Raw genomic sequence first — 15,266 nt, forward strand, 5'->3', positions numbered from 1 at the left:
GTTACTTAAAATATAATCTGACTTTTTTAGGCGAACAGTCTATAATACGAAGACGGAATCTAGGAAAACGGGTTGGACAAAGTTGAATGAAAAGGTGTGAACTGTTATAAAATCCTTCGAACACTTCAAATCACCTGCAATGGAAGACATCTATAAAGCGTTGCTAAAGCAGAGTATAGAACATTTAAAGCAACTTCTAAGAAATATTTTTCGACGGAACGGAAGCGACGAAAAGTTGTCCCCAATTAGTGCGCTATCGCCACTTCTGCAGAGTATGTTGATCGACTACTGTGCGAACTGAAAAATCTGTCAATACATGCTCAAGCTATGCAGATGACGTGGCTGTGCTAGTTGTTGGTCAAGATCACTGAATGTTGCGCAGAAATGCACAACGCGCCGATGATTCGATTGACAGTTGGTGTGTCAGGTATATACTTTCAGTAAATCCAGATAAAACCATAATAGTATTATTTACAAAAAGGAGGAAACTGAATGATCGTTTATCTTCAGAAATGAGGAGTACAACTCTTCAGCTCTCCGAAGAATTGAAATATCTGGGAGTTATTCTAGATAAGAAACTTTTTTACAACAAACATGTAGAGGTAAAGATGAAACAAGCTTAAAGGCTGTATAAATGGATCTTTGCTCCGACTTGAGGACTTAGACCTTAGGTGGTAATGTAGATACATGTTACTATTATTAGACCGATGCTCGTTTCTGCAATAAGAGCAACTCATAGACTAATTCGATTAAGTTTATCTGGAAACAATAGACGTGGGGGCACAGAGCATTGGGAGAACTAAATACAGTTTTCGCAATGCCTTCTGATTCTCGGATCCCAGAAGATATGAAGCTATCTGGAAACGAAGATAAAACTGGGAAGTACCAGAAGAATGCGTATCAGAATATATTGACGTCTTCTACACCGATGACTCAAGAACAGAAAATGGTTCTGGAGCAGGAGTCTACTATTTGAATAAAAACCAAAAGTGGGCTTTTTCCTTGGGGAATATGGCACGGTCTTTCAGGCTGAAGTGTATACGATCCTAAATGCGACAATCTAGAGAATTGACGAGCGAATGAAAGGCAGGCGCATTTCCATCTACAGCGATAGTCAAGCTGCATTGAGAGCATTGTGCAGTCTTTCGTTTACTTCAAAAATCGTCCAGGAATGCAGAAACCGATTGAATTTTGTTTCTACATTCAATACCGTGGATTTACTCTAGGTACCTGGTCATTGTGGTGAAGAGGCAAATGAAATCTCGGATGCCTTATCAAAAGAGGCTTCAACTTTCCTCATGCCCGGACCGGAACCAGCAACTGGAGTGTCAGTAGCATCGGCTGGCTAGACACACCAAACTCTTCATGTCAGAACCAAACAAACATACTGCAAAGTTTATCCTATCGAAAAGCAGGAACACTTGCAAAAGTATTGTGGGCACTCTGACTGACCATAATTCACTAGCTGGGCATATGTTCAAGTTGATACGTGCCCATCCTGCAAGGAGGAAGCGGAATCCACGGAACATTTTTTATGTCAGTGCCCCCTTATTCACTAGCTGGGCATATGTTCAGAATAGGAATTACCGAAGATGATACGTGTCCCTCCTGTAATGAGGAAGCGGAATCCACGGAGCATTTCCTATGTGAATGCCCCGCCTATGGACGCATCAGGCATCAAATCTTTGGTGCCGATGTTCTCCAATTACGACGGGTAGCATCACATCCACCAACGGAAATCCTGCGATACGTTAACGAATCCGGAATATTCCGTTAGACGGGGGACGCGAGTACAATGGGCCAACACGGCCTGAGTGCTCAGAAGCTGTAGCTTCTCCCCACCACACACATACACACACACACACGCCCCCTTATGGACACATCAGGCATCTGATCACCTCCACTAACAATCCTGCGATACATAATCAAGTCCGGGCTATTCTGTTTGATGGGGGAATCGAGTACAGTAGGTCACGGGAGTCAGAGTACCTAGAGGCTTTACCTCTTCCCTACCTGATACAGACGCATACACACACAAATACTAAGTGCTAAATCAATGTTGAGCTGAAATCCTTGTTCTAAAGATGATCCAGGGGACTGGTAACTTAATTGTAACGTGAACGGTTTACGCTGAGCCGTTTCTGCAACTTCTAATTTGTAACGAATGTCCATCAACGATTTCGGGGTGACTTACTATATTATGCACATGAGGATGGACGATTCCGTAGCCTACATAACGACGAAATCAATGAGCGATATCATGACCGTCCGGTTGTGGATAAAATCCGGTTCAATAGGCTACGGTGGGTGGGTCACTTAATTGGTATGGATGGGGATGATCCAGCCCGGAAAGTCTATAAGGCAATATCTATGGTAGAAAAAGAAGACGAAGCAGACCCTGCCTAAGATGGAGCGATGGCGTAAGCCAGGACGCCAGACAGCTTTTAGGGATATCGAATTGGTGGACCTCGGTGCAAAACTGGGATGTCTAGAGTTCCTTATTAAGGCAGGCCTAGACCGGATACCGATTGTTATTGATGATGATGATACTATATTTTGACTTTGCTGATCATACTATGAAACCATGCTTGTAGTCTCCAGATTAGAAGATAACCATTGCAATTTATAAATTTACTTAGCAGCTCGCGGAACCCCGAGTTGCCACTATAAGGATTAATGTTGATCACTACCTTGCCTCGGTACTCTCTAGTGATTGCAAACCCTGGGAGAAACAATAAAACCCAAATAATCTTTCCACAAAATGATATCTTGAATAAGACGGTTCTTAGCATTTCATCGATAGACATTTTACACAATGATTTGACGAGCCTTCTAACTTCTGAATCTTCTTTGGAGCCTACAATAATACATTAGTGAATGGTTTGCTGAACATCCCGCTTTGGTAGATAAAACATTTCCACCCTGCAAAGAAAGAAGTTTCCCAATCAGATATCAAACTGTGCTCTGAACATCAAATTTTTCCACTTTTTCGCATCAATATTGACTTATCGAAGAGCAATTCCCAACTTTTCAAAAGTTGGATATATTACCAAGTTGTCCACACCGCGCCGATTTTACAATAAATGAAATAAAGTTTATGAAGTGTACCCTGACCGTGATTTCGTGCCGCCCCTCCACCATTCAAGCAACAAATTTCCTCGTAAGTCGTTATCTGCTTAGTCGATTTGAGTCATTTCAAGTTACACAAATCTAACGAAGAAATTGTTCCCCTGACAAAAGATACGAGCAAATTTCAGAGAGCTGAGCTACATACTTTAATGTTACTAAAATAACCCATGCCATACCCCTCAAAAAGTTTCTCTTAAGAAGATCGAAGCTTGCCATCAGCCGAAAATGATAAGCTTATCATCACTTCCCCGAGCGAAACGATCGCCACTATAACCAAATACTTTTATTCATGCAAACACAATTTGGCTTTTTAAGGTTTTGTGTAAAACGAAATGCTCACGCATACAGTGAGTTACATATGCAAAAGGGGGATGTACATTTTTTTTTCATCAAATATAGTCATATGGGTATCAAATGAAAGGTCTCGATTAGTAATTTCCGAAACCGGTATTAGTTTTGACATTTATTGGAAAAATGGGGAGTGTGGGAGGTCTAAAGTGATCATTTCTTTAACAGACCCATTCTCAGAAACTACCTAACCAGAAAATCTGAAAATCCATTCAAATAAAGTTAGTAATAGTATGTTACTACTGCTACTACTATATTGCAACAATGTGGGGTATAACATAGAGTATGATCCTACCAAGTTTGGTGGAAATCGCTCTATTACTAACAAAGTTATAATAGGTCATTTTATCGCTTCTTTGTAAATTCAATACTTAATGTGGATATTCTCACACAAATGCACACTCAAATGTCTTTATAAAAGAAATACACAAAACCTTTCATACCTAAAGCGTCCAGCTTCCGGTTTCCCGATTTGTTATTGCGTCGAACATCCCACTTCCCTTCAATTTCCCGATCACGTAACTTCTTTTTCCCATAACTCCATTTCTAATTTCATATATCTTGTCCGGATCCTACATTAATAACCCTTGAATGGAACCTCTGCCTTCGTTGAGATTGCAGTTTATGTAGTAGCCTGCGCCTCCAATGGAGGTTCTTTGCTTTACTAACCTTCATGCAAGGTGTGAGAGATATTAGTGGGTAATGCCAAAGAAAAACAGACTGAAGAAGGCAGGAGCAAAAAGGTGCTTTAGACATCATGGATAATAGAAACATCGTTTTATGGACCTGGCATCGAACAACTCACGTTTTCCAAATTGCGTTTTCATTCCAAAGTTTTCCCAAAAAGTCAAAAATTTAAATTTCGAAAAACTCTTCCCGGGGAAAGCGTACATCTAATGTAAGAACTTCGATTTTTTTATTTCAGATGATCCAGCACTGAGTTATGAGTGGCACCGCAATTCTACTTTTACTGCCTTGCCTTATTTTTGAAGATTTCTTCATGAAAATTTTATGCAAAATTCTTCAACTTAATGTACCATTGGTTTTAATAAATTAATTTGAACTGTGTTGTCAAAATAAACTCACAAAGTTGTGCCTTTTTTGCACAAATTAACATTACCATCACCCCCATACCACCCCTCCCCTTAAGTGATTAAAAGATAATTATAATTTTATTTGAAAATAACATAACATTTATGAAACCTTGCGAAACTCTCACACTAACTGTACGATTATATAAATGAACAGTAAGCTGCTATTCACTCATTCCTGTCCCCAAGTAATTGTATTTATTTATTCCTAAGCAATTCTTCTCAGTAACATGAAAATATCGGTGTAGGCACTGTTGCAAAAGTACGTATGCGCATCTGATTGGGCGACTTCCCCACGTGCATCTTCTTAAGCATTTTTATGTCAAGGTAAAGTGCAATCTCGACTGGCGACATGGTAGGAAGTTCACCCCCAGCCATTTGAAAGCGGATTGACCGGGCTAGTTTCCCTGGTGCTTAGTCGGACAATTTGCATTGTATCTGTTGAAACAAAGCTGACATTCATCGTCGAACCAGTCGTTCCGACTTTTTTTGCGACTTAGACTAAGTACGCCTGTGGCCGCACTAATGACAACGTTCTTCGATGCTTCATTTCCAGGACCTCTATTAGCTGCGGTTATTGCGGTATTCATTTCCCCGTTATAGGTGGTATGATGGATTCTGTTATGGATGACTTCAACGTTCGCTCTCTCCTGATTCTCAGAGGGGATTCAAGGTGGTGTTGTTATCCGAACTTGGAGCACCACCTCAACGAGATAGTGATCTAAAATAGGAACTAATGGTTTCATCCAGGGCAAAGGTAACTCATCACATGCTGACTCACCTCTGTCCTGGGAGCAGCGTGACCGAAAGTGGCAACAGGTGTAAAACGCTCTTTCATATATTCAGAGAAACACGACAAGTGTGCAAATTCTACCCAAGTTAAACCACCAATAGGTTCAGCCTAAGCTAAGCTAAAGCTAGATTATTGTTTGTTGATAGTGATCCAATACCTCATTATACGAGTATGTACCGATATATATCGTGGTAGTTTTATGCAAGTATGATTTTAATATCATACCTAGGGCAGGCTTCGAAGTTTTGTTCCACCGCCTTGTAGAAGGTATCCTACTTCGACTCTGCAATCCAGTCTATAGGGACGTGAACGTTTTACGTTTTAATTAACTTCGCAAACCTTCTTCCAGGTTCACTGCATAGCTTCCACCTTCTATGATATATGTTCTAGCGGATCTTCTCAAGGAAATCGATCGCCGTCCAACGCATCTCCTGTGTCGTTGTGACACCAGCCTGATATTTTTATTCTTTTTGGCAGGGTAAGTGAATGCATTTATGCCCTCGCAACGGTACGCGGTCGGACTACCAACTAAACACCTCCTCATCGTCAGAGAGCTACCCTGGAACCGATTGTCACATTACTTCGGGTTAGCCCCCGAGCTCTCTCACCTCGCGGAGCCTTCAAATCATGGAATTCCTTTCACCAACGTGAGGGGAGAGGAGCAAAGGAACTATCTGTTCAAGGAACCTCCTACCATTCAACTCCTCGGCTGGTCGAGCTCTATTTTCTTTACAACAAGAAGAACTCGAACGTAATGGGTAACACGGCTCCACCTGTTAGCGCTCCTCAGCATCTCCTCGACAACATTATTTGAAGAGAGATCCCCTGTATTTAAGTAGAGGTGCTGACAAATCCCATCCCACCTTCCACAAGAAAAAAAAGTGTACTGAGCGTCGCCCACAACTCCATTGCAAAACACACAATCAAGAGATCGCGTCTTTCCAATCTTATGCAGATAAGACTGAAAACCTCCGGGCCCACTTAAGAACTGGGTAAGGAAGTAGTCAGTCTCAACATGTTTCCGATTCTGCCACACTCCTAAGTTGCCAATGGGTTGCGCCTCTAATCTCATTTTGATTCGATTATCGACTCGCCGATCGAGTCAGGATAATTACTTCGATTTCTTTCCAGTGCAAGGTTGAAACCATGAACAGTCACCCATCCGCTTACTCGTCGCATCAATATGCCAAGTCTGCTTTTCGCCTTTTCGACATCATCTGCATAACCGACCAGGTGCGATTCTTCTGGTATGTCGAGTCTAAGCAGACAACCATAGGAATTTTGAAATAATATATAAAATGATTTAATCCCTAGAAACACCGCGAAATTACACTTAGATGCCATAGGAAGCTTTCTAGATGCAAGGCTCTGGGAAGGATCCCTACACTACCCTCGACCACCTCTGACCATGTGGCGCCTCTCAGAGCAGGGAGTGGTCCCACAGATAATCCCTCAATATCCGTAAGAGATAGTTCGGCACGTGGAAAGTATTGTCCAGTGTACCTAGAATGTGATGTGTGACGTCAGGCGTTACGAGAAGCATAACCCGTCGAGATAGGCGGCTGTGTGCCTTTGCTCGATGAACGGCATCCACGACATGCATGACAGCATCTCCTGGACTAGATCTCCCCGTTCTAAAGTCAAACTGCCGTGGGTATAAGTTTCCGGCAGCACGTCTCTCTTCAGCTAGTTTGCTTCTGATGAACTTTTCCAGCACTTTCCCAGCAGTGTCAACCACAAAAAGACATCAGCTTTATATTGAGACATATAGAATCGGCTAACTGCTAGCCAGCTCCTTTTCTGTAAAAGGAGGCTCCTATTATAGCGCCGTGGCCTTAGTTTCCCGCGTATGGGACCCGCCTTCTTCTGAATAAGTTGAGAAAATGTTGTTGGATCAATTTTGAGCTATACCGGCGCCGATTTTTAAGGGGGTGCGGTCTTTTTCAAACATTTTTTTTACAAAATGCGGGCAATGCATAAAAAATATTTAAGAATAACATTTTAAGAATATTTGCTGAAAATTTCAGCGAAAATATTAAAATTTAAGCCGTTGGCAGCAAATCTCCCAAGACGTCTCCAAAAAAGTCGTGTTGCGGTGGCGGCTGTAATTCATAACTCGACCATCTGGAGCAAAAAACCAAAGTAATTCTATTGGTACATCAGTTTCCCCAAGTAACGCTGCCGAGTTTTTTTTTTTTGTAATGACTTTTCGATTTTTGGTAACACTGTGAAGTAAAAAAACGCGATTTTCACCATATTTACTACTGTAAGATAAAAAAAAACAAGAAACTTAAAATAAAAAATAATAACAAATTTTAAAAAAAACTCGACAACGTTACTTCATAAATTACATAGCGGAAGTGTGTACTAAATTTCAAAAAGATCGGTGCAATCGATTTTAAACTACAACCATCACCGACTTTGGAAAAGTGAAGTGTGGCAAAATTGCTTTAAAGTTTTACAGATTTTATATTTTCGTTAGTTTTGCTCCAAATTGCTCTAAAAATTTGACACAACATTCTTGAGATGTTGTGCATTCATAAAAAAAAAAATAAAAAAATATAGGGAAAAAATTCCCGCCTCCATCTAGCAATTCAGTTTCAAGAAAACCAGATTTAAAAATTTAAATGTGATTATTAACATTATTACCATTAATCTTCCATACCTAGTCCATCAACCTTTAGTTTGTTCAGAAAAGTCATGTAAAGATTTTGCTATTGTTCCTTGGCTCTTTAAACAAAGTCATTTGAGTGTCGTTCGGACCGGCAAATTCGGGATTCATTACCCGCGATCGACAAAAACCTGTCATTTGACACTTTACCTGTTACACTGTAATTTACGGATGAGTCAGAATATCGAAAAATCGCTTTCCCCAAGTATTCTACACTATATCTGGATACAATGATGGCAAAGAAATAATTTCTCGGACCCGAAACACGGGATGACCCCCTTAACTCGTAGTAATGACAAAGAGCCAGAAAATCAACACTGTATAATCGTGGAACAAATATTTAGTGCGAATACTTGACGATAGATGTCTTCAATGTCAGTTAGGAGATGCTGTCAATGTGTCAGTTTTTAGCAAAGTAGTCGTGTATCTTTCTGGAATGTTCCGTGAAGTATAAAAGGGGGTAAATCCACCCTCAAAGTCAGTGAAGTTTCTGAAGTAGAACAATACATGTTAGTTATAAATATGCCTCGAATTAAATCGAGCATTCTATAATTAATTGTGAATAAAGTGCTTCCATGAAAGTTATGGAACAGGTTTTTGTTGAACACTTCGCATACCAGTGATAGGAATCCACGGTAACAATGTGTGTCATTCGTACGAGTCCGAAGTATTACATATGAGGAGTTTTCAAGTAAAAGGGGTTTTGGAAGTGTCAAGTTGTTACGTAACCCACTTTGAGTATAGAAGTTTCGGTTTCCAAGAGGATACATGCATAGCAATTACATAATAATGTGACGAAAATCACTTTGAAAAATTATGTGTGACGTGAATGTAAATCGTAGTTATGAAAAGTAGCTAAGACGCCCTTGCTCAGAAGCTGTAGCTTCTCCCCCATCATACACACGCACACACAGCCAAGACACCAAAGTTGTATAACAATAGGGCGAATATTTAGTTACGATAATTGTTAACAGATGACTCTAATGTCGGCAAGAAGAACTTGTCAAAGGCGCAAAGTAGCTTTCTGATAAAGTGTTTGCATGCCTTTCTGTAATGTTCCGCGTAGTAGAAAAGGGCCGGAAATCCGCCCACAAAGTCAGTCTGGATCCAGAGTTAGAACAGATCGCGTTGGTTATGAATACGCCTCGAATGTACCGGTTAAAGGAATCGTTCAATAATTAATTATACAGTACGGTTGTATAATTTGGTGTTTAATAAACGCTTTTATTAAAGTTATAGAACAGGTTTTTGTTTAGTCCTACGCAATCCAGTGATACGAGCCTACATAAAGCAAGTAATATAACTAGTGACGAAGACGAATAGCTAAGAACGTAACAATTGGTGACAGCGAAGAGATTACGTAAAGGAAATCGTAACAATTGGTGACAGCGGTAGGATTGCGTAAAAGCAAATTCGTAACAATAATATATTACGAATCTATATATAACAAGGGGTAGGTAATTTGTGGAATTTAATTTTGCGTCCTTATTTTTTTGTGTTTTGTGATAGGAATGGTTCCAGATCAAACAATCTTTGTACAAGATGTGAGATTGCACTTTTCTAATAAAAGCGCATTGCTTTTTATTTTTTTTTTAAGTAAAAGATTATATTCCTTACAAATAGAAATATATTTTACGTTTGTATTATAATACATCTAGATTCTTAAATCCACTTATATACAATGCAAATGTGAAATTAGTTTAATTGACATGGATAAATTTTATAATTCGAGTACGATATTTTTGTTATTTTTTTTTTAATACTCGGAAAACACTATCACAGAAAATGCTTTTCACAGAAAGATTTGCAAATAAATATATAAATACATATAAATTTGGTAATTGAGAAATTATTTCTTTTTAATTATTTTTCATAGTGCTTTGTTAAACACTGTGCATTATTTTTGCTGTGCTATTTCCTTTATAAAGCTGATTTTCTGTTTTTCAGTAACTGAAATTAAAACCAATTTTGTTAGTATGTCAACATAATTTGTTCATTTCATTTTTACTCACAAAACAAATTGTACAGAGCAGTAGTGTTCTGGTATTTATGGAACTGTTTCAACGCCACTCCCATCTGAATTTTCATAGCATCGATTTGGTTTGAATTGAATTTTTTCAACATATTAAATTTTGGATGTTGATGAACGGGCAATGAACGCGCTTCCAAAGACTTCACCAAATAGTCAAGTGACTGGAAATACCATGAAATATATTAATACCAACTCTTCCTGTAGTAAATCAATGAAAAGGACTTGTCATACTGACTGAACAGCACAGTTACGTACGTACCACATTTATAGCTTTAGCTTTAAGTCTGAATCCTTTCCGCGAGAATGCTGTTATATATATATCAATTATAATATTCAACCTCCGTGGGGCTTAAATTTCTATTGCCCCGGATGCAATTTTGTTAGAAATTCATGTTCAGAGTTATTTTTAACTTCGACTGTAACATTGCGGCACTTCGTTAACGTATCTAATCTAGTATCTCTAAATCAGTACTGATAAGGATACCTTATCTCCTTATTTCGTTCACTTGACTAATTGTGAATCACACTGTGAATCTGGAAACAACAGGTCACTTTGAATGACCCATCAGCAACAAAAAATTGTCATCTAACAATTAACTCGTTTAAAATTGCTAGACCAGTAGCTTACTCCAAACTACAATTTATTTTATTTTATTATGTATATATATATTTATTTGGCGAGCGCAATGCTGACCACATTGCCTCCTAGTGTACCGTTACGGTCTTGAATGAAGTGCTCTAACACACTTCAAGGCCTTGATCCAATATGGATTGTTGCGCCAACGATTATTATTATTATTATTATATATATATTCCCTTCATTAGTACAAAGCTAATTAACTCGTTCCCGACCTAACGTTTGAATAGAGTCCACCGAAACCATTAGTTTACCTTTTTCTGCTATTCGGAGCGAATCAATACTTTAATAGTGAGAAATCAGTAGCAAATTTGAATACCATTAGATTCCCCACCACTGAAGTGTTGATCCCCTCAAATATCAGACTCTTGTCTACTTACAATGACAAGAATCTCGTCCAATGGTTTGTTCCAGAACTCTGGCCCCTTCTCTTTGTTTATCCTCAGGAATATAGTCTTAATAAAATAACTTTTCAGGTTTTTAACACCTTTTCGATCCCGCATCTGTTTTACCAGTCGAATTGCTGGTTTCATATTGCATTTGTTTTTTAGCTCTTCGCTTTCTTGTTCAGGATACGACGGGACGAACAGAATGTTTTGGTAATCACCTGAACCATTTATAGGCTTCGGGATAGCCACCCAGCCGTGCTTCGCATTGTGCGATGTACTTCCCGTTTGTAATGATTCGGGAGGAAAGTATATACCGAGCACTAAGTCAATGCTGAGCTGAAATCCTTGTTCCAAACAAGATCCAGGTGCTGGCGACTTAATTGTCACGTAAACGGTTTCCGCTGGGCCATTTTGGCTGATCTTTATGTTAAGGGTATGTCCGTTGATGATTTCAAGGTCATTTTTGTTGGCTTTACTGACCATGCTTTGAGACCATGCTCGGAGTTTGGAAGTTTGAAGAAAACCATCTTCATTTGCAAATTTCCGTAGCAATTCTTGACACTCAGAGCTGCCACTATAAGAATTGATATTGATGGCCACTTTTCCCGGGTAGTCTCCAGAGGTCACAACACCCGGCAGAATCAATACGATGTTAAAATCTACTTCATCCGCTCGAAGTACTTTCAAACTATCGCGGAAGCTTCCACAAAGAATAGTTTTATTATATGTTTCTTTGAATAAAGTGTCACTTTTCATTCTATTAGTGAATTCGTTACATAACGAGTTTACAAGTACTCTCACTTCCGACTCTTCCTTGGAGCCCACTTTAATACATTTATGGGCGGTTTCCAAAATTCTCAATGTTGATAGTGTAGTCATTTTTGCTCTGGAAGAAAAAAATAGCGCATTCAGATATCTAGCATTGCACTATAAAAATGTTCACCTTCTCGTACGAATATTGAGCGTGTGGAATGCAAATTCATTCAATTGAATGATTGTCTTAGGCCGGCCGATACCTTTTATACTATATGAACATGTGTTATAGCCGAATTTCATCATTGATAGTCCCATGATTCACGTCGTATAAGAGAAATGTTCTCTTCCATCTTTATCTGTTCAGTTTCGTTCAATAATTTCGTGTCGAACGTTCCCCAAGCAAAAAATAAATTTCTAGTCTTACTAATAGCTACCGTACCATCAAAAAGTTTTCTTGCCTCAAAGATGTTGGGTGCTTATCACTGATAAGCTTTTCATTACTTCTCCAGCCAAACACTGGAGGGCAGAACCGTGCGAAAGATCAGTCGCCGCAAAATTAACCGTCAACGTCCATAAAATCAAATCGGTCGCGCTAACTATCAAAATGTAAGGTAGGGAAATGTCGAACCACTACATAAAAATTAAAAATTATCAAAATTTTAGAAATGGAGGTTAAACTAGAAGCAAAATGCCACGTTTTGGGAGTTGCAGAATTTAAAAATTCGAATCTATTTCGAGGTTATAAAGATTATTAAACGTTCGATATCTTCATTTTGAAAATTCGTGGGGAATGTCGAACCACATTGCGCATTGAGAAAATTTTAACAAATATTCATGTAAAACGTTTATTTATAACTTTATAATAAAACTACATACGATTTTGATGAAAAATAGAGAGAAAAAATCGATGTTTATTCGGAGTCACAGTTTTTGCATGTGAAATAGCCACCGGTCACATTGCAAGTGAACAGCTCGATCGCACTCGTTCCGATGAATCGTGTTGCTTCGGTTCTGAATTTTTGTCAATTTTTTGCTGCGCAAAAACCGGTATCCGGTCTAGGCCTGCCTTAATAAGGAACTCCAGACATCCCGGTTTTACGCCGAGGTCCATCAATTCGATATCCCTAAAAGCTGTCTGGCATCCTGACTCCATCTCAGGCAGCGTCTGCTTCGTCTTCTTTTACTACCATAGATATTGCCTTTATAGACTTCCCCGGCTGGATCATCCTCATCCATACGGATTAAGTGACCCGCCCACCGCAATCAGTTGAGCGGGATTTTATCCACAAATAGACGTTCGGGGTATCGCTCAGAGATTTCGTCGTTATGTAGGCTATCATCATGTAGGGACCAAAAATTCTTCAGAGGATCTTCTCTCGAATGCGGCCAATAGTTCGTAATTTTTCGTGCTAAGATCATTGTCTTGTACAGTAAGAGCTTTGACCCTATGGTGAGGCGTTTCGAACGAAACAGTCTTCGTAGGCTGAAATAGGGTCTGTTGGCTGACAACAACCGTACGCGGTCATAGCTGTTATCGGTTGTGATTTTCGACCCTAGATACGAGAAATTTTCAACGGTCTCAAAGTTGCAGTCCCCTATCTTTATTGTTTTCGTTTTACCAGTGCGATTCGATGTTTTTGGTTCTTTGGCTTTTGCCGTCTTGCCTTCGTTAAAGTGCAATCGGAAATCTCGCGTCGCCTGCTCGATCTGGATGAAGATAGACCGTACATTTCGGGTTGTTCTTCCCATAACGTCAATATTTTAGTTTGTTACTGATGTAATCCAATAGTAATAGTAATTCAATATTAGGTTCTGCTACCACTTCTCTTACGACTAGTTTCTTCCTCAATAAAATCATTCTGTCATATCGCAACCATAATTATATTTTCGATAAAACGATTACAAGCAAAACTTTTTATTTAGTTAAATGATTACAAGTAAAGCCCTTTATTTAATTTAATACGGGTATCTGATAACTATGAAATCAACCGCCTCCTTTTACTAATCAAACACAACTCTTTTTTTACAAAACCTCGTAATATCGGCAATTATTTTTCCATGTCATGGCACTCTGAACTCCACTCCTGTGGCGAGATCTGAACTGAGTGGAGGGCGCCGGTGGCGTCATCTGTCCGCTCGCATTCGCGAATCCTGCCGTGCCACAATATCGTCAACGTAGGCCAGTAATTGAGTGGACTTGAAGAGGATGGTGCCTCTCGCATTTACCTCAGCATCACGGATCACTTTCTCGAGGACACATAAGAAGGCATCCCCTTGTCGTAGACCGTTATTGATGTTGAATGGTCTCGAGAGTGATCCTGTTGCTTTTATTTGGCCTCGCACATTGGTCAGGGTCAGCCTAGTCAGTCTTATCAAATTTGTTGGGATACCGAATTCTCTCATGGCCGTGTACAGTTTTACCCTGGCTATGCTATCATAGGCGGCTTTAAAGTCGATCTAAAATGGTGCAACTGATGTCCATATTCCCACACTTTTCCATCGCTTGCCGCAGAGAGAAAATCTGATCTGTTCCTGAATTGCCTGGAGTGAAGCCTCTTTGGTAAGGGTCAATGATGTTCTAGGCGTATGAAGCTATCCGGCCTAGCAAGATAGTGGAGAATATCTCATAGATGCTACTCAGCAATGAGATAATTTTATAATTGATGCACTGTGTGATATCCCCCTTTTTATGTATGGGACAGATAATGCCTCGTTGCCAGTCATCAGGCATTGATTCGCTGTCCCACACCTTGAACACAAGTTGATGAACCACTTGGTGTAATTGGTCGCCTCTATATTTTGCCAATTCGGCTGTAATTCCATGGAATCCTGGCGGTTTATGGTTTTTAAGCCGGTGGATTGTACGGACTGTTTCTACTATGCTTGATGGTGGCAGCATTTGTCCGTCATCTTCAGTTGGCGGGACCTCCAACTCGTCGATATTGTGGTTTTGAGCAGTTCATCAAAATATTCACCCCATCGTTCCAATATGCCCATTCTGTCGAAAGTCAGATGTCCCTCTTTGTCTAGGCAGGATGAGCATCGAGGTGTGTAAGGCTTCATCCTGCTGATTTGTTGGTGAAGATCATTTGTTGAAGCTTCATCTCCAGAACATCTGTTATTGCCGCATCCATTTGCCCCTTATAGGTGTTACGGAGGGCTGTTTTGGGAATGGCTTCAGTATTCACTCTCACCTTATTATCAGAGGGGATTGCAGGTGGTGTTGTAATTCCAGCCCAGAGCACCATGCCAACGAGATAGTGATCCTAGTTTATATTGGCCACCCTATATGTTCTGACATTCATCAAGGCTGAGAGGTGGAGGCGTTCAATCAGCACGTGATCAATTCGGTTGAAAGTGGTCCCGTCTGGAGAGGCCCACGTATGTTTGTGGACCGTTTTCCGCGCAAAACCAGGTACT

At 39.8% G+C, this 15,266-nt stretch overlaps 1 protein-coding gene and 1 long non-coding RNA gene across 2 annotated transcripts; both read right to left on the bottom strand.

Annotated features, from left to right (window-relative positions):
• Positions 1 to 9,777: 9,777 nt before the first annotated feature.
• LOC119647074 lies at positions 9,778 to 10,740 on the bottom strand. The gene is made up of 3 exons (XR_005248799.1): positions 10,324 to 10,740; positions 10,045 to 10,225; positions 9,778 to 9,982 (listed from the first exon to the last, which is right to left on the bottom strand). It is a non-coding gene; the product is annotated as an uncharacterized LOC119647074 (long non-coding RNA).
• Positions 10,741 to 10,779: 39 nt separating this feature from the next.
• On the bottom strand, positions 10,780 to 12,096 carry LOC119647072. Its single transcript, XM_038047830.1, has 2 exons — positions 12,034 to 12,096; positions 10,780 to 11,976 (listed from the first exon to the last, which is right to left on the bottom strand). Exon 2 carries the CDS (start codon positions 11,967 to 11,969, stop codon positions 11,055 to 11,057), a length of 915 nt encoding a protein of 304 aa, XP_037903758.1. The 5' UTR covers positions 11,970 to 11,976; positions 12,034 to 12,096; the 3' UTR covers positions 10,780 to 11,054.
• Positions 12,097 to 15,266: the final 3,170 nt, after the last annotated feature.

The sequence above is a fragment of the Hermetia illucens genome, chromosome 1 (genome assembly GCF_905115235.1).
Source record: "Hermetia illucens chromosome 1, iHerIll2.2.curated.20191125, whole genome shotgun sequence".
Lineage (NCBI taxonomy): Eukaryota > Metazoa > Arthropoda > Insecta > Diptera > Stratiomyidae > Hermetia > Hermetia illucens.

Excerpts from the sequence above, each read along its gene's own strand:
- LOC119647072 (XM_038047830.1), bottom strand. The coding sequence starts at position 11,969 with ATGACTACACTATCAACATTGAGAATTTTGGAAACCGCCCATAAATGT.